At 44.5% G+C, this 22,673-nt stretch overlaps 1 protein-coding gene and 1 long non-coding RNA gene across 3 annotated transcripts in view; one reads left to right on the top strand and one right to left on the bottom strand.

Moving 5' to 3' along the window:
* LOC138644417 (uncharacterized) overlaps positions 1-22,673 on the top strand; it is a 301,511-nt gene that overhangs the window by 197,262 nt on the left and 81,576 nt on the right. The window lies entirely within an intron of this gene.
* The window catches only part of NHEJ1 (non-homologous end joining factor 1), an 81,420-nt gene continuing 79,382 nt past the window's right edge, over positions 20,636-22,673 (bottom strand). The window contains exons 7-8 of one of the 2 annotated variants that reach the window (XM_069732753.1): positions 22,519-22,640; positions 20,636-20,971 (exon numbers count right to left, since the gene is read on the bottom strand). In XM_069732753.1, coding sequence (XP_069588854.1) covers positions 20,879-20,971; positions 22,519-22,640 — 215 coding nt within the window. In that variant the 3' untranslated portion in view covers positions 20,636-20,878. Of the gene's footprint in view, positions 20,972-22,518; positions 22,647-22,673 lie in introns of both variants that reach the window. The other variant, XM_069732754.1, reaches the window with a different exon arrangement.

A 22,673-nucleotide genomic window follows, 5' to 3' on the forward strand; every position in this document is an offset into this window, starting at 1 on the left:
CAGTCATCGATTTATTCACAGAAGAGATACTTTGTATCAGATCCTGCTGTCAGCGATTCAATCTCAGAAGAGATACTTTGTATCAGATCCTGCAGTGAGCGATTCATTCTCAGAAGAGATACTTTGTATCAGATCCTGCAGTCAGCGATTCATTCACAGAAGAGATACTTTGTATCAGATCCTGCAGTGAGCGATTCATTCTCAGAAGAGATACTTTGTATCAGATCCTGCAGTGAGCGATTCATGCACAGAAGAGATACATTGTATCAGATCCTGCAGTGAGCGATTCATTCACAGAAGAGATACTTTGTATCAGATCCTGCAGTCAGCGATTCATTCACAGAAGAGATACTTTGTATCAGATCCTGCAGTCAGCGATTCATTCACAGAAGAGATACATTGTATCAGATCCTGCAGTCAGCGATTCATTCTCAGAAGAGATACTTTGTATCAGATCCTGCAGTGAGCGATTCATTCACAGAAGAGATACTTTGTATCAGATCCTGCAGTCAGCGATTCATTCTCAGAAGAGATACATTGTATCAGATCCTGCAGTGAGCGATTCATGCACAGAAGAGATACTTTGTATCAGATCCTGCAGTGAGCGATTCATTCTCAGAAGAGATACTTGGTATCAGATCCTGCAGTCAGCGATTCATTCACAGAAGAGATCAGTCCGGGATCTGTTTAATGCCATTTCTCAGTTTTCCTGCCTTTCAGTTAGTCTTACGGAGATCTTCATGTGGTGTAGGATATCAGGCGATGCTCCCTGGGAAAAAAAACATGCAAATGAGTTTTCTTCCAGAAGGAGGAAACTCTCTCCCTGCTCTCATGTATTGGAGGCCACTCCGTTACCAGTCACATCCTTATAGTCGCCATCTTTGGTGGTTTCCACCACCGCTCTGGTTCACGGCACCGCACCGGTGACCTGCTGTCTCACATAGTGTTTGTCGTATGACTGGAGGCCAACTTCTCAGAATCGGATGGGTGTTGGGAGCGACTTACCACGTTGCACAGCTCGCTAGATCCGGACACTGACTTAGGCTCTGTGCACACTAAGGTTTTTTAGGAAGCAGTCAAAAACGACGGGTTTTCTAGTGAAACATCTTTAGGCTATGCTCCTTCTTTGTGGAGTTTTTGGAGGATTTTTTTTTTATTTCCTGAAGTGAAGAATTTATGTTGTTTTTTTCCGTCTGTTGCAGCCTTTTGATTGGACAGAGCCTGGTTTGGAGCAGATTCCATCAGGAGCTCCTGAACAGACTGCACCCCCATTTCTTTCCCACCAGGCGTTGTTCAAAACATGAAACAGAAAGAAAAGCACTTAAACCACTGAACATGTGAACGACAAAGTGCTTTTCACTAAGGCTACGTTCACATTAGCAACTTTGGGCGCAGCGTCGTCGACGGATACAGACGCATGCGTCATGCGCCCCTATCTTTAACATGGAGGGCGCGTGGACATGCACCTGTATGCGTTGTCAAGCGTTGTACGACGCATGCGTCATATGGGCGCACCAGACAGGGCGCGGCCGACGCTACATGTTGCATTTTTCCTGTACCAAATTTCCGATAAGCAACGCATGCAACGCACTTGCGTCGTAAATGCGCCAAAAAAAACACATTAGTGTCTATGTAAAACGTGTAGGGCGCAGGTGCCTGCGTTGACCCGCGTTGTTCGACGCATGCGCCTCTTGAGTAAAAAACAAGTGATGAAGTGTCTAGACAGTGACAAGAGCATTAGCCAAGACAAAATCCAACTCCATATTCATGTAGATACTCTCCATGGGACGCTCCATCTTGATGCTGGAAACACAAGCAAAATGGGAGGAATTCATTTCTGCAAGGGTATATATACACACAAATTCCATTACACCCACCCTCTTCTATCCCATTGGTGGTCTTTCTCTTAGTGTCTAGACACTTTTTTGGGTGTTTTTTTATCTTCAATTGTTTCAAGATTAATAACATTTTAGGACAACGTATGCGTCAAAAAACGCTGCGTTGTGTATGTGGTTTGACATGCGTTTTGGGTTGTGTCGACGACGCTGCGCCCAAAGACGCTAATGTGAACGTAGCCTAACAATGTATAGGACGAGGCTTTTAAGCGTCTTTTAGTGAGTTTTGAGGGGCATTTTTGAAGTGCACCCAAAAACCTCCTGAAAAGCCTCCAGTGTAACATGTCAATCAGCGAGAGGAGAGTCCAGGCATGCAGCGCAGGCTGCGGAGCCGCGAGTGCATCATCTCCCCCAATGATGAAGCAGGACTTTGGGGTCATTGGATCGATTTGACTAATCTATTAAAGTACTACACAATTATGTTCATGGTTTGGGGGGAAAGATTCTGACAGTGCAACATTTTTTAAGGGAACTTATTTTCTTTTTTACCTGCTCAATGCTGACTGCAGAATGAGTTGACTAAGATTTCATCAGTGAGCTGCTTCTGATTGGAGTTTACCTTTTTCTGAGGTCCTTTCAACAGAATTATGACTAGGAACCACATCAAAGGAGAATTGAACTTTTACATGGTCATAAACCAGCTGAGAAGCGCTCAGAAGAGTTATAAACTCCCTTATCTCAAGGAGTTCACTGATTGACTTTCAGATAGCTACAATAAAATAAAATAAAGCCATGAACAGTCTATAATTTTAAGGGTCGGTTAATGTTATAATTGAGAGATAGAATATCAAAAACGAAACCCAGAAAATCACATTGTATAAATTATATACATGTATTTGCATTTTGCAGTGAGAAATAAGGATTTGATCCCTCTGGCAAACAAGACTTAATACTTGGTGGCAAAACCCTTGTTGGCAAGCACAGCAGTCAGACGATTCTTGTAGTTGATGATGAGGTTTGTGCACATGTCAGGAGGAATTTTGCTCCACTCCTCTTTGCAGATCATCTCTAAATCATTAAGATTTTGATGCTGCCGCTTGGCAACTCGGAGCTTCATCTCCCTCCATAAGTTTTCCATGACCTTAATGTGCTTCTTTTTGAGCCACTCTTTGTTGCCTTGGCAGTATGTTTTGGGTCATTGTCTTGCTGGAAGACCCAGCCACGACCCATTTTTAATGTCCTGGCGGAGGGAAGGAGGTTGTCACTCAGGATTTTACGGTACATGGCTCCTTCCATTCTCCTATTGATGCGGTGAAGTAGTCCTGTGCCCTTAGCAAAGAAAGACCGACAAAACAAGAAACAAAAGAAAGAGCACAGGCCATAAAAATGGGGATCACCAAACAGCAAAGATATGTACAAAAAAACACACAGCTTTATTAAGGTTTTAACACGGGAAAAAGCGCATTAAAAGCATTTAAAAACACATAGAAACTAAAGCCTATAATAAGGCATATGCCTATAAACAAGTGAAGGGGGAGAAAATAGGAAATAGATGTACAAATACTCCTCAAACCACTATATGGACAGCATATTTCTTGATGTATAAAGCGTCAAAATAAACGCATGTACATCATATAAGACACATATAGGGGTATTGTAGTAGAAATGCATGCAGTAAAATACAGGAGCTCTGGATGAACTTGAAATAAAGCTCAAAAACCCAAGGTAGTGCACATACAATAGCGTCACTCAGGTAAAAACAGATAGATAAAGCATGGAAATTATTCTCTTACCACACTCCTAGTCCCTAGATAGAACAGATTGAGACAAGCACAATAGCCCTGAATGTCCCAAAGTAAGGACATACCAGCACACTACCAACGTAAGTCACTCTGAGTGAACTCACTACCTACAGGCAGGGTTAGCAAATCATGCATATACATCATCTCCCCAAACAACCAGCGGGTGTAATAACTCTAATGTACTGACAGGCATAAAGAGAGTATCTTGCTGGGTATCTTGCTCTCTTTATGCCTGTCAGTACATTAGAGTTATTACACCCGCTGGTTGTTTGGGGAGATGATGTATATGCATGATTTGCTAACCCTGCCTGTAGGTAGTGAGTTCACTCAGAGTGACTTACGTTGGTAGTGTGCTGGTATGTCCTTACTTTGGGACATTCAGGGCTATTGTGCTTGTCTCAATCTGTTCTATCTAGGGACTAGGAGTGTGGTAAGAGAATAATTTCCATGCTTTATCTATCTGTTTTTACCTGAGTGACGCTATTGTATGTGCACTACCTTGGGTTTTTGAGCTTTATTTCAAGTTCATCCAGAGCTCCTGTATTTTACTGCATGCATTTCTACTACAATACCCCTATATGTGTCTTATATGATGTACATGCGTTTATTTTGACGCTTTATACATCAAGAAATATGCTGTCCATATAGTGGTTTGAGGAGTATTTGTACATCTATTTCCTATTTTCTCCCCCTTCACTTGTTTATAGGCATATGCCTTATTATAGGCTTTAGTTTCTATGTGTTTTTAAATGCTTTTAATGCTCTTTTTCCCGTGTTAAAACCTTAATAAAGCTGTGTGTTTTTTTGTACATATCTTTGCTGTTTGGTGATCCCCATTTTTATGGCCTGTGCTCTTTCTTTTGTTTCTTGTATGGTTATTTTCTCAGGTCAGGGTTGGATCCCTTTGCTGTATGGTCTGTGGTGCCCCCATATCCTAGTATCAAAGACCGACAAAACATAATGTTTCCACCTCCATGCTTCACAGTGGGGATGGTGTTCTTTGGGTCATAGGAAGCATTTCTCTTCTTCCAAACACGGTGAGTTGTGTTAATGCCAAATACCTAAATTTTTGTCTCATCTGACCACAGCACCTTCTCCCAATCACTGACAGAATCATCCAGGTGTTCATTGACAAACTTCAGACGGGCTGCACATGTGCCTTCTGAAGCAGGGGGACCTTGCGGGCACTGCAGGATTTTAAACCTTTACGGTATAATGTGTTACCAATGGTTTACTTGGTGACTGTGGTCCCAGCTGCCTTGAGATCATTAACAAGTTCCACCCGTGTAGTTTTAGGCTGATCTCTCACCTTCCTCATGATCAAGGATACCGCATGAGGTGAGATTTTGGACGGTGCCCCAGATCGATGTCGATTGACAGTCATTTTGTATTTCTTCAATTTTCTTACTATTGCACCAACAGTTGTCTCCTTCTCACCCAGCGTCTAACTTATGGTTCTGTAGCCCATTTGTGCAGGTCTATGATCTTGCCCCTGACATCCTTATAAAGCTCTTTGGTCTTGCCCATGTTGTAGAGGTTAGAATCTGACTGACTAATTGAGTCTGTGGACAGGAGTCTTTTATAAAGGTGACTATGTAAGACAGCTGTCTGTAATGCAGGTAACGAGTTGATTAGGAGCGTCTAACTGGTCTGTAGGAGCCAGAACTCTTAATGGATGGTAGGGGATCAAATACTTTGTATAAATTATATAAATTTATTTAATATGTGATTTTCTGGATTTTATTTTTGATATTCTATCTCTCAATGTTAAAATTAACCTACCCTTAAAATTATGGACTTTTCTGTCTTTGTCAGTGGGCCAACTTTCAAAATCAACAAGGGATCAAATACTTATTTCACCTATTGTAAATATATACGGTATATTATATATTTATATTATTTGAGTCAACCCCTATTAACATAAGGCTTAAAAAAAATAATTGGTAACGCCACATCTGTAAAAGGCAAATTTATCAAAATATAAAATGATCTAACCAGTGGGGTGAACGTTGCAGGGTAAAAATCATAATGCAGTAAAAGATGATCAAAACATCGCATGTACCCAAAAATGGTCCCAATATAATTGTCAGAGTGTAAAAAAGATTTAACAAAGGAAGCTCATTGGGTGGAAAAATTGAAAAATAAAGCAATTCAGATTTATTTTCACCAGGTAAACCAATATCACTGCACAACATTTAGAAATAAACATTTCCGACATGCAAAAACAAAAACCCCAAAAATGAGTGCCCACTATAGCCCCCTTTCTTTATGATGACACTCGGCAGCCTCCATCCATGGATTCTGTCAGTTGCTTGATCTGTTTACGACCAACATTGGTGCAGCGGCCACCACAGCCTCCAGACACTGCTCCGAGAGGTGGACTGTGCTCCCTCCCTGTAGATCTCACATTTTATGAGGGACCACAGGTTCTCTATGGGGTTCAGATCAGGTGAACAAAGGGCCATGTCATTATTTGTTCTTCTTTGAGACCTTTACTGGCCGGCCACGTTGTGGAGTAGTTGGAGGCATGTGATGGAGCGTTGTCCTGCAGGAAAATCATGTTTTTCTTGAACGATACCGACTTCTTCCTGTACCACTGCTTGAAGAAGTCTTCCAGAAACTGGCAGTAGGTCTGGGAGTTGCGCTTCACTCCATCCTCAACCCGTAAAGGTCCCACAAGTCCATCTTTGGTGATCCCAGCCCATACCAGTCCCCACCTCCACCTTGCTGGGGTCTCAGTCGGAGTGGAGCTCTCTGCCCTTTGCTGATCCGGCCTCCGGCCCATCAAGAGTCACTCTCATTTCATCAGTCCATAAAACCTTTGAAAAGTCTTCAGATATTTCTTGGCCCAGTCTTTACATTGTATCTTATGTTTCTTGTTCAGAGGTGGTCGTTTTTCAGCCTTCCTCACCTTGGCCATGTCCCTGAGTATCGCACACCTTGTGCTTTTTGTTACTCCAGTAACGTTGCAGCTCTGAAATATGGCAAAACTGGTGGCAAATGGCATCTTGGCAGCTTCACGCTTGATTTTCCTCAATTCACGGGCAGTTATTTTGCGCCTTTTTTGCCCAACACGCTTCTTGCGGCCCTGTTGGCTATTTGCCATGAAACGCTTGATTGTTCGGAGATCACGCTTCAAAAGTTTGGCAATTTCACCACTGCTGCCTCCCTCGGCAAGACATCTCACAATTGTGGACTTTTCAGAGCGTCAAATCTCTCTTCTGACTCATTTTGCCGAAGGAAAGGAAGTTGCCTAATAATTAAGCACACCTTATATAGGTGATGTCATTAGACAACGACCCTCCTCATTACAGAGACGCACATCACCTGATTTACTGAATTTGTAGTTGGCTCTCAGCCTGAACAGCTTGGAGTAGGACAACATGTATAAAAAGGATCATGTGATCAAAATACAACTTGCCTAATAATTCTGCACACAGTGTAGTTGATAAACGAGTGACCAAAGCTGCGGCACTCCGGCTCCATGTACAGTTGATAAACGAGTGACCAAAGCTGCGGCACTCCGGCTCCAAGTACAGTTGGGCGCGGACTACACCGCAGCCATTGGTTTTCCAGCTGATCATGATCTTGTAAGATCTAATGCCAGGGAGGAGGGTCCGTCCTCTGCGGCTTTAGGCTGTTCCTCGAGTGTCTCACGGAAGGAGTGCCAGACGAAAGGAATTTCGTTATAGTCCCCACCTGCTGGTACAACCAGATGCTCCAAGCTTATGTCCTACCATTGTCACCTGGGAGGACAATAGCGTCTTGTCTGCTTCAATACCATATTTAATATTCCTTAGAGAAGAGATCAAAGTGATGGAAAACCACAACGACAACAACAACGTTCCTGACACATCAGATGTAACCAGAGATGAGCGACTCGCAGAACAACCCTCAGCGAGCGAGGATCAGACGTCTCACTGGTTCACACTGGGTCAACTAATAAGAGGCAGGGGACAAAGTGACTGTAGGACCACACTACACAGGGTTTGTTTGTAGTCAGTTACCATGGAGACACATAGGTCTGCACAGGAGCGGTGTACTGTAGACAAGGGTGCATCATTTCCTATTTTGGAAGCAGAGGAACAATAAAAAGTTCAGAAAAGTGGACTTTCCCTTCAAGCCCCTGATGTTGCCTTCATCCTTAATCTTTTCATATTGCGCTTTTCTCCACTTTCGTTGCCCCCACCCTCACCCTGTGGACGTCTGCGCCGACATTGCCATAGACTATAATGGTGCCGGCAGAGCGAACGTGGAGGTGGGCAGCAGTATAGTCCTTCAGAGTGTCTTTCTCCGGTAGGTCTATACGCTCGAAAATGATGCATAACCGTGCGCAAAAAACAGAGCGCGGCATCACGGACTGATTACAAATGGGAAAATACTAATTACTGATGATGCCACAGAGGAATAGCGCTGGCACTTCACCGAGGGCAGGACACGGGCAGACATGGCACAGGAGGAAGGAAATAATGTCATTGCAGCGTTATGTCTGTCCCGAGAAGGAATTACAGTACAGTGACTTGTAATAAAGCCTGATGTGGGTGCAGGAGCTGAGTACACAGAACGGGCAGTGAAGGCTCAGTAAGCAGGCGGCATTACAGTCCCCCTGGGACCTTCTCCTGAAACACTCTGTGCTGCTGTGTGGCCCTACTCCCTCCACCATGTAGCTGTCAGTCTGTGACCTCCTGCAAAATCAGCACACTTCTCTGAAACACTCTGTGCTGCTGTGTGGCCCCACTCCGTCCACGATATAACTCTTCTTCTATTCTGAGACCTTTTATAAAATCAGCACGCTTCTGTCCTGAAATACTTTGTGCTGCTGAGACCCTGCTCCCTCCATGTAATGCTCATTCTGTGATCTTCTACAAGAGACACTCTCCTCCTTAAATACTTTGTGCTGCAGCCACTCTGATTCTTCAACTTGTACCCTAAGATCAGCACACGGTCCTAAAATACTCTGTGCTGCTGGAGATGCTGCCTCCCACATTTTTCAGCGTATTTGCGCCTTGTACTCGGGGAAAACACATATATGAACCGTCTGCACCACAAATTGCAGACACTTTTATAAAATTAGACCTGGAAAAAAAAAATTTTCAAAACAAAAATCAAATGTCCTGATCAATGGCGGCAGGAACAGTTGTCTGTCCCCGTGAGGTCGGCGTCGGCCCGTGGGCATCTGGTCGCCTGCTGGAGCGCCGGCAGGAAATGCTTCAAAACCTCAATTTAGCCACTGACTAAAGAAGTCAAAGTGATAGTCCTGCGAATGCGGCCCAGGAGGTATCACGGCCGCTCACCCTCCATGGAGGAACTATCCCTTTAAATATCGGTCTTGTTCTTTCATCTCCCAAAAGGTCATCATGCTCCTTTCTTAAAATGCTGCTGGAGGAAACCCCTTCACTATTCAATTGTAATCTGTCAATAATTGATCCACCACCCCCTCCTAAGTTCTCAATAACATCATCACCTGAATGGATGGGTCATGGCCCCCCAAAAAAGATCAACACCCTCCTCTCCTTAAATACTCTGCGCTACTTCGAGCCCCCATCCCTTCCAAGAGCTCTCATCCTGATTTGCTAACGTTTTCTCTTCATTCAATCCAGCAAACAAGGGCTAAGTTCCACACGATCAGCGCAACTCTCTCCTGAAATACTCTGCGCTGCTGAGGGACCCACTGATTTTATTTCTTGTATAACCTGATTGGACTGTAATGCCGCACTTCACTGCAGCACTGGCCTGACCCATGTAGGCATGAAAGGGTTATAACGTGCCCCGTTACAGCGACAGCTAATTATAAACTGTGGTTTAACCCTAATAAAACCCTCCTTGACCTCTGCGTTGTGGTGCCCCCATACGCTACATCCAAGCCCCTCAGTGCCAGTCGCACTGTCTCCGACTGAGGAGGAGGGGGGTGCACTAATGAAAGATGGGGACACCAGGTCCCGCCAGGAGCTAGACGGACTCTCTGCAAGCCTTGTTCATTCACTGCCCTTGTTATCCCCATTCTAAAAATACTCCCGGGCCAATCAAAGAGGCCTTTACACAAGCCTGGCTCCCCCAAAACCACCGATAAAAAAAAAAAAAAGTGACAAATTATCCGGGTGGGGCACGGCCATAGTACGGGGCAGGCAGAAAAGTCACTATTTACAACCCCAGGCGAACCAAACACCGCTGCCAACAATGACACCCTCACAAGGGGTTAATCAGATCCTGCAAGAGACAGAAGTCCCATATAACAGTGTATATCTCTGTATACTGCCACTAGCTGACCCACTAGTGTGTGTGTGTGTATGTATATATATATATATATATATATATATATATATATATATATATACATATACCGTATATATTTATACACACACAGTATATGTATAATACAGGCAGTGCAGAATGATGCAGGGCAGGAGTAATGTACAAAATGTATCAGCACCAAGTGGTGGATATACAAGAAATAATCTGGGGTGATGTACAGAGAAGAAAAATTGTAAAAGGAAAGGAGATTGATACATATTTTGTTATCAATTTAGTATCAATCATAGATATAGTGATCTAAGTATTTATATATCTAAGATCAATAGATACATAGGAAGACAGAGATGCAAACAAATGCATTGATAATTTGTATCTATCAATCTTAATTAGAAAGATCTAACTATCATCATTATCAAATATCAATACATACAAGGTGTCTATGTTTCTGTTAGTATCTATGGATCTTAAATAAATCTAAATTTCTATAGTATATAAGGTCGATATATACAAGCAGATACTTAATAAATAAAAAGATACTTTGTATCCAAGTGTCTATCTAACGATCAATCTTAGATATGAGATAGATGCAGAATATTTCCATTCAAAGACCGGTAAAAAGCCTCCAAGATTATCACCAAAGCCTCTTACATAAAGATCCAATAAATGGGGGCAGCGTTCCAAAATCAGATGAGGAAAAAATGGATTATAATCAGCCCACAGGACGTTTTGGATAAAAATGGCGGACACTATCTCAAGCGATACATAATTGCAATGATGACACAGATGGTATTTGTGCAGTTCTTGTTCCTTCCTTTGTAATAATCCGATTGTCCGTCCTTCTTTCTGTAGTCCGCTCTACGTCTCGTGTGTATGTGTATATATATATATATATGTGTGTATATATATACATATATATACACAGTACAGACCAAAAGTTTGGACACACCTTCTCATTCAAAGATTTTTCTGTATTTTCATGACTAAGAAAATTGTACATTCACACTGAAGGCATCAAAACTATGAATTATCACATGTGGAATTATGTACTTAACAAAAAAGTGTGAAACAACTGAAAATATGTCTTATATTCTAAGTTCTTCAAAGTAGCCACCTTTTGCTTTGATGACTGCTTTGCACACTCTTGGCATTCTCTTGATGAGCTTCAAGAGGTAGTCACCGGGAACGGTTTTCACTTCACAGGTGTGCCCTGTCAGGTTTAATAAGTGGGATTACTTGCCTTATAAATGGGGTTGGGACCATCAGTTGTGCTGAGCAGAAGTCTGGTGGATACACAGCTGATAGTCCTACTGAATCAACTGTTTGAATTTGTGTTATGGCAAGAAAAAAGCAGCTAAGTAAAGAAAAACAAGTGGCCATCATTACTTTAAGAAATGAAGGTCAGTCAGTCCGAAAAATTGGGAAAACTTTGAAAGTGTCCCCAAGTGCAGTGGCAAAAACCATCAAGCGCTACAAAGAGACTGGCTCACATGAGAACCGCCCCAGGAAAGGAAGACCAAGAGTCACCTCTGCTTCTGAGGATAAGTTTATCCGAGTCACCAGCCTCAGAAATCGCAGGTTAACAGCAGCTCAGATTAGAGACCAGGTCAATGCCACACAGAGTTCTAGCAGCAGACACATCTCTACAACTGTTAAGCGGAGACTTTGTGCAGCAGGCCTTCATGGTAAAATAGCTGTCAGGAAACCACTGCTAAGGACAGGCAACAAGCAGAAGAGACTTGTTTGGGCTAAAGAACACAAGGAATGGACATTAGACCAGTGGAAATCTGTGCTTTGGTCTGATGAGTCCAAATTTGAGATCTTTGGTTCCAACCACCGTGTCTTTGTGCGACGCAGAAAAGGTGAACGATCTCCATCCAACCTCACTGAGCTCGAGCTGTTTGCCTAGGAAGAACGGGCAAGAGTTTCAGTCTCTCCATGTACAAAACTGATAGAGACAGACCCCAAGCGACTTGTAATCGCAGCAAAAGGTGGCGCAACAAAGTATTAAGTTAAAGGGGCCGAATAATATTGCACGCCCCACTTTTCAGTTTTTGAATTTCCACAAAAATGTAAAATAACCAATAAATTTCGTTCAACTTCACAATTATGTTCCACTTGTTTACATTTACATTTGGTATCTTTATGTTTGAAGTATGATATGTGGGAAAAGGTTGAAAAGTTCCAAGGGGCTCAATACTTTCGCAAGGCACAGTATACAGTATATATGTACAGTATGTGTATGTATGCATATATAATAGGAGTGTCGCACCTCGAGCTGTACGATGCTGCTCAGCACCGGGGTGAATACATTTCCTCCCTGAGCCGCACATTCCTCCCGTCATTTGGGTTTACATTGAATCTGACACCCCTCAGTATATTTGATTTTCCCCATTTCAGTGTCAGTATCTGATGTAAGATCTCGCTTTGCTCGTCCGTCAGTCCGACCTTCCACAGATTTTTTTATTTTCATTTTAAAGTCTGTACTAAATTTAATTCAATTCCTTCACTGTGCTGCCTCATTCTCTGTGCAAACCGCAGACTATTCCGCCAGATATTTCCTTCTCGCTATACTGTACCTGCCTGGGCTTGGGCTGGAGATGATGGAGGACATTTTACTAGATAAAGTGCAAATTATCAGCTCCAAATCCCCTGCATAGACACAGAGGTAAATGGCAGAATTCTGCCCACCTGCACTCACCACCAGGGGGAGCTCAGGAGCATCATCAACAAGCCTACAACCTGCAGTGACCCCCAGTCTACTGAACCGCCGCATGACCAGCTCTATCCTCACCTAGTGTATCCTCACCCATCCCCTGTAGACTGTGAGCCCTCGCGGGCAGGGTCCTCTCTCCTCCTGCCTCCTCACCTATCCCCTGTAGACTGTGAGCCCTCGCGGGCAGGGTCCTCTCTCCTCCTGCCTCACCTATCCCCTGTAGACTGTGAGCCCTCGCGGGCAGGGTCCTCTCTCCTCCTGCCTCCTCACCTATCCCCTGTAGACTGTGAGCCCTCGCAGGCAGGGTCCTCTCTCCTCCTGCCTCACCTATCCCCTGTAGACTGTGAGCCCTCGCGGGCAGGGTCCTCTCTCCTCCTGCCTCACCTATCCCCTGTAGACTGTGAGCCCTCGCGGGCAGGGTCCTCTCTCCTCCTGCCTCCTCACCCATCCCTTGTAGATTGTGAGCCCTCGCTGGCAGGGTCCTCTCTCCTCCTGTATCCTCACCTATCCCCTGCAGACTGTGAGCCCTCGCAGGCAGGGTCCTCTCTCCTCACCTATCCCCTGCAGACTGTGACCCCTCGCAGGCAGGGTACTCACTCCTCCTGCCTCCTCACCTATCCCGTGCAGACTGTGAGCCCTCGCAGGCAGGGTCCTCTCTCCTCCTGCCTCCTCACCTATCCCCTGTAGACTGTGAGCCCTCGCGGGCAGGGTCCTCTCTCCTCCTGCCTCCTCACCTATCCCCTGTAGACTGTGAGCCCTCGCAGGCAGGGTCCTCTCTCCTCACCTATCCCCTGCAGACTGTGAGCCCTCGCAGGCAGGGTCCTCTCTCCTCCTGCCTCCTCACCTATCCCCTGTAGACTGTGAGCCCTCGCAGGCAGGGTCCTCTCTCCTCCTGCCTCCTCACCTATCCCCTGTAGACTGTGAGCCCTCGCGGGCAGGGTCCTCTCTCCTCCTGCCTCCTCACCTATCCCCTGTAGACTGTGAGCCCTCGCAGGCAGGGTCCTCTCTCCTCCTGTATCCTCACCTATCCCCTGTAGACTGTGAACCCTCGGAGGCAGGGTCCTCTCTCCTCCTGCCTCCTCACCTATCCCCTGTAGACTGTGAGCCATCGCGGGCAGGGTCCTCTCTCCTCCTGCCTCCTCACCTATCCCCTGTAGACTGTGAGCCCTCGCGGGCAGGGTCCTCTCTCCTCCTGCCTCCTCACCTATCCCCTGTAGACTGTGAGCCCTCGCGGGCAGGGTCCTCTCTCCTCCTGCCTCCTCACCTATCCCCTGTAGACTGTGAGCCCTCGCGGGCAGGGTCCTCTCTCCTCCTGCCTCCTCACCTATCCCCTGTAGACTGTGAGCCCTCGCAGGCAGGGTCCTCTCTCCTCCTGCCTCACCTATCCCCTGTAGACTGTGAGCCCTCGCGGGCAGGGTCCTCTCTCCTCCTGCCTCCTCACCTATCCCCTGTAGACTGTGAGCCCTCGCGGGCAGGGTCCTCTCTCCTCCTGTACTTGTGTGTGCCTTGTTTTACTCCTGTTTATTGTACTTGTCTATATTTGCCCCGTTCACATGTAAAGCGCCATGGAATAAATGGCGCTATAAAAATGTATAATAATCATGTATACAATTAATACACTGAATCCAATAGAGGAAGCGGTTAGAGACCATACATGGCACAATAGACCGTCATGAAAGATTTCATTACTATTACCCCATTAACTCGTTAAGGATCGCCCATTTTCACGTTTTTTCGTACATGGGAGTATTTAGACCTCTAAAATGATTTTACCTTCAGATAATGACATTTTTGCCTCTTCGTGATACATGAGGTTAATTTTTACTTTCCTTAAAAAGGAAAATACAATTAAGAATGTATTTTAGTGGTCATAAAAAATGTGAAAAACACATTTCATTACATATTTATTTTCTTTTAAATTTTCACAACAGGGTCAGGGTCATTTTCGGTATCACAATATTTTGATACTTTTTTTTATATATCTGATTTTTCCTGTAACTGGGGCTGCTATATTCATGCAAGTTACAGGGGAAACTAAACTTCCTGGCTGCATGGATGACGTCTGCTAGGACCCAGCAGCTCCTGCTCCCTCCTTACACCCAGTGATCACATGAACACTGGGTCTAGAGCAGTGTTTCCCAAACTCCAGTCCTCCCGGACCCCAACAGGTCATGTTTTCAGGATTTCCTTAGTATTACACAGGTGATGGAAGTATCAGGAGTTCTCTCATTTGTGCAGCATAATGCAAATCCTGAAAACATGACCTGTTGGGGTCTGTGAGGACTGGAGTTTGGGAAACACTGGTCCAGAGGAAGAAACGCTGTCACATGCTGTGTATGTAACGATCAAGAAAGCAGAGATGATAATAAACCATTTCTGTCTTCTCTTTGGGGAGTCTGGTTGTGTCTGACGTCCTGCTCCTGCACGATCTCCATGTATTTGCTGACCCTGCCATGTTAGAGAGTCACTGCAGAGTCATTGCATGGATCTCCTTGATGTTTAAAGTCTCTAGGCCGTATGGAAGTAGTTAATGTGTAGACAGACGGCTCCTGAGCTCCCCCTAGTGGTGGCTGCAGGCAGTCGGCTCCTGAGCTCCCCCTAGTGGTGGCTGCAGGCAATCAGGATTTTCATAATTTTACTCCATGTCAGAAATGGATCTCAACTGAAACCAGTGTTAAGGACCACTGGATATTGGGAATTTCCTTATGTTCAGAGATTTTCCAGGTGATCAGAAGTTGAGGAAGATTCAAGAAAAACATCCAGAATTCTGCTGTTTGTTTTTTAGCAGTATGATCCTGCAGCTCCTGGTGAATGCTGAAAGGTGCCGGAGTATGAGATGGAGCAGCGGACCAGGAGATGTCAGCCTTTGTGACTTTTCTGAATATTTTCAGCTTTTTCCGCTGTATCTCTGTTAGTTTCCTGCACAGTTAATTTTTCATGGCAATTTTGTGTTAATGATCATTTATGACGTTTTGTGAATAGAGAACGGATGTGTCCAGCACGGGCAAATCTTTATTATTATTGATGCTGGTAACACATTTCCATTTTTACCTTTCCAAAATTATAACACAGAGCTAATTGGCCCATCGGCCTCCGTACAAGTAACATTGTAACCACAGTCCTGAATACATCCTGTACTATACCCAAGAGCTGCACTCACTGTGTACATACATTACTGATCCTGAGTTACCTCCTATATTATACTCCAGAGCTGCACTCACTATTCTGCTGGTGCAGTCACTGTGTACATACATTACTGATCCTGAGTTACCTCCTATATTATACTCCAGAGCTGCACTCACTATTCTGCTGGTGCAGTCACTGTATACACACATTACTGATCCTGAGTGACATCCTGTATTATACTCCAGAGCTGCACTCACTATTCTGCTGGTGCAGTCACTGTATACACACATTACTGATCCTGAGTTACCTCCTGTATTATACCCCAGAGCTGCACTCACTATTCTGTTGGTGCAGTCACTGTGCTCATACATTACATTACTGATCCTGAGTGACATCCTGTATTATACCCCAGAGCTGCACTCACTATTCTGCTGGTGCAGTCACTGTGTACATACATTACTGATCCTGAGTTACCTCCTGTATTATACCCCAGAGCTGCACTCACTATTCTGCTGGTGCAGTCACTGTGCTCATACATTACATTACTGATCCTGAGTTACCTCCTGTATTATACCCCAGAGCTGCACTCACTATTCTGCTGGTGCAGTCACTGTGTACATACATTACTGATCCTGAGTTACATTCTGTATTATACCCCAGAGCTGCACTCACTATTCTGCTGGTGCAGTCACTGTGCTCATACATTACATTACTGATCCTGAGTTACCTCCTGTATTATACCCCAGAGCTGCACTCACTATTCTGCTGGTGCAGTCACTGTGTACATACATTACTGATCCTGAGTTATATCCTGTATTATACCCCAGAGCTGCACTCACTATTCTGCTGGTGCAGTCACTGTGTACATACATTACTGATCCTGAGTTACATTCTGTATTATACCCCAGACCTGCACTCACTATTCTGCTGGTGTAGTCACTGTGAACATACATTACATTACTGATCCTGAGTTACATCCTGTATTATACCCCAGAGCTGCACTCACTATTCTGCTGGTGCAGTCACTGTATACATAGATTACATTACTGATCCTGAGTTACATCCTGTATTATACCCCAGAGCTGCACTCACTATTCTGCTGGTGCAGTCACTGTGTACATACAGTTAGGGCCAGAAATATTTGGACAGTGACACAATTTTCGCGAGTTGGGCTCTGCATGCCACCACATTGGATTTGAAATGAAACCTCTACAACAGAATTCAAGTGCAGATTGTAACGTTTAATTTGAAGGGTTGAACAAAAATATCTGATAGAAAATGTAGAATTTTTAGTTTCCTGCACAGTTAATTTTTCATGGCAATTTTGTGTTAATGATCATTTATGACGTTTTGTGAATAGAGAACGGATGTGTCCAGCACGGGCAAATCTTTATTATTATTGATGCTGGTAACACATTTCCATTTTTACCTTTCCAAAATTATAACACAGAGCTAATTGGCCCATCGGCCTCCGTACAAGTAACATTGTAACCACAGTCCTGAATACATCCTGTACTATACCCAAGAGCTGCACTCACTGTGTACATACATTACTGATCCTGAGTTACCTCCTATATTATACTCCAGAGCTGCACTCACTATTCTGCTGGTGCAGTCACTGTGTACATACATTACTGATCCTGAGTGACATCCTGTATTATACCCCAGAGCTGCACTCACTATTCTGCTGGTGCAGTCACTGTGTACATACATTACTGATCCTGAGTTACCTCCTGTATTATACCCCAGAGCTGCACTCACTATTCTGCTGGTGCAGTCACTGTGCTCATACATTACATTACTGATCCTGAGTTACCGCCTGTATTATACCCCAGAGCTGCACTCACTATTCTGCTGGTGCAGTCACTGTGTACATACATTACTGATCCTGAGTTACATTCTGTATTATACCCCAGAGCTGCACTCACTATTCTGCTGGTGCAGTCACTGTGCTCATACATTACATTACTGATCCTGAGTTACCTCCTGTATTATACCCCAGAGCTGCACTCACTATTCTGCTGGTGCAGTCACTGTGTACATACATTACTGATCCTGAGTTATATCCTGTATTATACCCCAGAGCTGCACTCACTATTCTGCTGGTGCAGTCACTGTGTACATACATTACTGATCCTGAGTTACATTCTGTATTATACCCCAGACCTGCACTCACTATTCTGCTGGTGCAGTCACTGTGTACATACATTACATTACTGATCCTGAGTTACATCCTGTATTATACTCCAGAGCTGCACTCACTATTCTGCTGGTGCAGTCACTGTGTACATACATTACATTACTGATCCTGAGTTACATCCTGTATTATACCCCAGAGCTGCACTCACTATTCTGCTGGTGCAGTCACTGTATACATAGATTACATTACTGATCCTGAGTTACATCCTGTATTATACCCCAGAGCTGCACTCACTATTCTGCTGGTGCAGTCACTGTGTACATACAGTTAGGGCCAGAAATATTTGGACAGTGACACAATTTTCGCGAGTTGGGCTCTGCATGCCACCACATTGGATTTGAAATGAAACCTCTACAACAGAATTCAAGTGCAGATTGTAACATTTAATTTGAAGGGTTGAACAAAAATATCTGATAGAAAATGTAGAATTGTACACATTTCTTTACAAACACTCCACATTTTAGGAGGTCAAAAGTAATTGGACAAATAAACATAACCCAAACAAAATATTTTTATTTTCAATATTTTGTTGCAAATCCTTTGGAGGCAATCACTGCCTTAAGTCTGGAACCCATGGACATCACCAAACGCTGGGTTTCCTCCTTCTTAATGCTTTGCCAGGCCTTTACAGCCGCAGCCTTCAGGTCTTGCTTGTTTGTGGGTCTTTCCGTCTTAAGTCTGGATTTGAGCAAGTGAAATGCATGCTCAATTGGGTTTAGATCTGGAGATTGACTTGGCCATTGCAGAATGTTCCACTTTTTGGCACTCATGAACTCCTGGGTAGCTTTGGCTGTATGCTTGGGGTCATTGTCCATCTGTACTATGAAGCGCCGTCCAATCAACTTTGCAGCATTTGGCTGAATCTGGGCTGAAAGTATATCCCGGTACACTTCAGAATTCATCCGGCTACTCTTGTCTGCTCTTATGTCATCAATAAACACAAGTGACCCAGTGCCATTGAAAGCCATGCATGCCCATGCCATCACGTTGCCTCCACCATGTTTTACAGAGCATGTGGTGTGCCTTGGATCATGTGCCGTTCCCTTTCTTCTCCAAACTTTTTTCTTCCCATCATTCTGGTACAGGTTGATCTTTGTCTCATCTGTCCATAGAATACTTTTCCAGAACTGAGCTGGCTTCTTGAGGTGTTTTTCTGTCTATTTTTGGTATTGATGAATGGTTTGCATCTAGATGTGAACCCTTTGTATTTACTGTCATGGAGTCTTCTCTTTACTGTTGACTCAGAGACAGATACACCTACTTCACTGAGAGTGTTCTGGACTTCAGTTGATGTTGTGAACGGGTTCTTCTTCCCCCAATTAAGTATGCGGCGATCATCCACCACTGTTGTCATCCGTGGACGCCCAGGCCTTTTTGAGTTCCCAAGCTCACCAGTCAATTCCTTTTTTCTCAGAATGTACCCAACTGTTGATTTTGCTACTCCAAGCATGTCTGCTATCTCTCTGATGGATTTTTTCTTTTTTTTTCAGCCTCAGGATGTTCTGCTTCACCTCAATTGAGAGTTCCTTTGACCGCATGTTGTCTGCTCACAGCAACAGCTTCCAAATGCAAAACCACCCACCTGGAATCCACCCCTGACCTTTTAACTACTTCATTGATTACAGGTTAACGAGGGAGACGCCTTCAGAGTTAATTGCAGCCCTTAGAGTCCATTGTCCAATTACTTTTGGTCCCTTGAAAAAGAAGACGCTATGCATTACAGAGCTATGATTCCTAAACCCTTTCTCCGATTTGGAAACTATCATATTGCAGCTGGGAGTGTGCACTTTCAGCCCATATTATATATATAATTGTATTTCTGAACATGTTTTTGTAAACAGCTAAAATAACAAAACTTGTGTCACTCTCCAAATATTTCTGGCCCTAACTGTATATTACATTACTGATCCTGAGTTACCTCCTGTATTATACCCCAGAGCTGCACTCACTATTCTGCTGGTGCAGTCACTGTGCTCATACATTACATTACTGATCCTGAGTGACATCCTGTATTATACCCCAGAGCTGCACTCACTATTCTGCTGGTGCAGTCACTGTGCTCATACATTACTGATCCTGAGTTACCTCCTGTATTATACCCCAGAGCTGCACTCACTATTCTGCTGGTGCAGTCACTGTGCTCATACATTACATTACTGATCCTGAGTTACATCCTGTATTATCCTCCAGAGCTGCACTCACTATTCTGCTGGTGCAGTCACTGTGTACATACATTACATTACTGATCCTGAGTTACCTCCTGTATTATACCCCAGAGCTGCACTCACTATTCTGCTGGTGCAGTCACTGTGCTCATACATTACATTACTGATCCTGAGTTACATCCTGTATTATACCCCAGAGCTGCACTCACTATTCTGCTGGTGCAGTCACTGTGTACATACATTACTGATCCTGAGTTGCATCCTGTATTATACCTCAGAGCTGCACTCACTATTCTGCTGGTGCACCGTATCAGTGCTGTCAATATTCAGTAGTCAGTGCAGAAAGTGTATGGGAAAAAATACAGTAGAATTCAGATGTGTTTAATTAAAGGGATTGCAATCCCCCTCGGTGATCAGTGCAGGGTCGGACTATTTTCTCGGCAGGTCAGTCAGTTTCCAGCTGCTCCCTGTGTTATAAACCCTTAAAAATCCATAAACCTGCAGACTATCCCAGTGTGCTTGAAATAATAAAGGGGCAGATCTGTAAGAAAACACATTTATTAGAAATTATTGCTGCTAAATTAAATATAAACTTGTAGACGACTTCCTGCTTTTAGTCTGCAGCAGATTCCTGGTGGCCGGATCCCCACACAGGGTGTGATCTGCATGTTCACCACTAGGGGGCCACAGCTTGTCAGATGGGAACCTGTACTCTGCATAGAGCTGATGCTGCGGGGGCCACGGCTGCTGTCCTGGGTAGTGTCGCCCCCTCTTGCTGAGGTTCATCATGTGAACAGCCCCTTAGCTTTCCTTTTCTTGGCCTTGGATATGACAATCGGGGGGTGCTGTGTCAGTGACAGGACGTCATCCAGAGGGACCTGTGAAAAACAACATCCGCAATATGCAAAGTTCTGCAATTTACTAATAGAACTTTGATTATGTCAATATTTTCAAGATCTCTGCTTGCTGTCAGGGAATAGAAGCATTCTTTCAGTCATCTATAGACAATGGGTTTGTTACAATGTATCCTCTGTGATCTAAATAGTTTCCACCACAGACTAATATGTTTTCCACACCGATACATAGTAACAAACTATGAGGATAGGTGAAAGAGCTGTGCTGCTGATGGGTTTAGCTTTTGGAGAACTGTCTAGAGTGGATACAACAGTAACAAACCCTCAGCTGTGAGTAGGTAATGTCAGCTTCTAAATGGAGTCAGGAGTGTTCCCATGTTCAGACGATGAAGCAAGTTATATTAGAACTAGGGGATCAGCGAACCTGTGAAGTTTGAGTTCTGGTACCAGAACTAGACCTGTACTCGAACCAGAACCCCATTGAAAACAATGGAGACACGAACTTTGGATCTGGGGAAAAAAAAATTCTCATCGTACTTCACCCGGAACCCCAAACTTTGCAACAGACGTCCGAGTTTGGTGTTTAGCGCGGTACGAATCCCCAACTTTTACATTCGGGTTTGCTCATCACTAATTAGAACGTTTATTGTAACAAACCCTCAGCTGAGAAAAACACACGAGACCAGAAAATCCATAAAAGTAGTTGTGAAAGTTTGCACTCCCCAAATCCCTCATCCACAGGTGTCAGAGTGGGAACTGTGCAATGGGGGATTTGAAATTAGGGGGCATCCCCAAACTGGGCAGATGATCGGTGGAGAAAGGACCAGCACCCATCCAGAGAAGCCGAATACAGGGCGCCGCCATCTTTGACCATCCCATAAGCCACTCTATTCTGATTGGCCATTTTTAGAGGCCCATCCTCCGGATTGTTGGGTGGGAACAGTGACGTAGCGCCAAACAATGCCACCTAATTGCATAGTGTGGACCTACATGCCCTGACCTCTTTATGTACCAGGGCTCCTATAAAGGGCCAGCTTGTCACTGATCGTCTGGTATCGGTGTGTTCTGAGCACAGTGACCTGACTGATGCCGTACAGCGAGCGCAGGAGGTCACAAGACAGTAGTGGGCATCAGATCAAAGGATCTCGCGGGTCACCGTGTTCCCACTGCATGTGGCTGCTGATCAGCAGAGCAAAAACCCTCGCAGCTTCCCCCCGGCTCCGCAGTCATCGTCCTATTCAGAGTACACAACAGTGCAGCGGTGAGGCGCCGATGACATCATACAGTGACATCACAAGTGATGTCACAACCCCAGATATACTGCTGGAGAAGTGCACCTCTGGGGTCGCAAGATCTCAAAACGCTGCGACCCCCACACCTGAGAAGCTGAACCGTCACTTTAAATGTTTTCCTCCCTGTAAAAGGGGATTTTGCTTTTTTTTTTGCAAATACTACTGAATGCAGCTCTGGATGTGTATGGAGCATAATTCTATTAGTTTCCTGTTAGTGCTGAGGTGTGCTTGCAGAGCAGATGATGGGAGTAGTAGTCCGTTGCCCGGATCACAACCCACCTGAGAGGGCTTCTGTGTGGCTCCATCGTCCACACCTTGCTGATCTGTGGAAGGGTCCGGAGCAGCAGAAACGTGGCCGTCACCGTCATGTGACTGTTCTGTCAGCGGCCGGACTCCATCACCTGCAGCTGATGACAAACATCTGAATCAGGGGT

The sequence above is a fragment of the Ranitomeya imitator genome, chromosome 7 (genome assembly GCF_032444005.1).
Source record: "Ranitomeya imitator isolate aRanImi1 chromosome 7, aRanImi1.pri, whole genome shotgun sequence".
Classification (NCBI taxonomy): domain Eukaryota; kingdom Metazoa; phylum Chordata; class Amphibia; order Anura; family Dendrobatidae; genus Ranitomeya; species Ranitomeya imitator.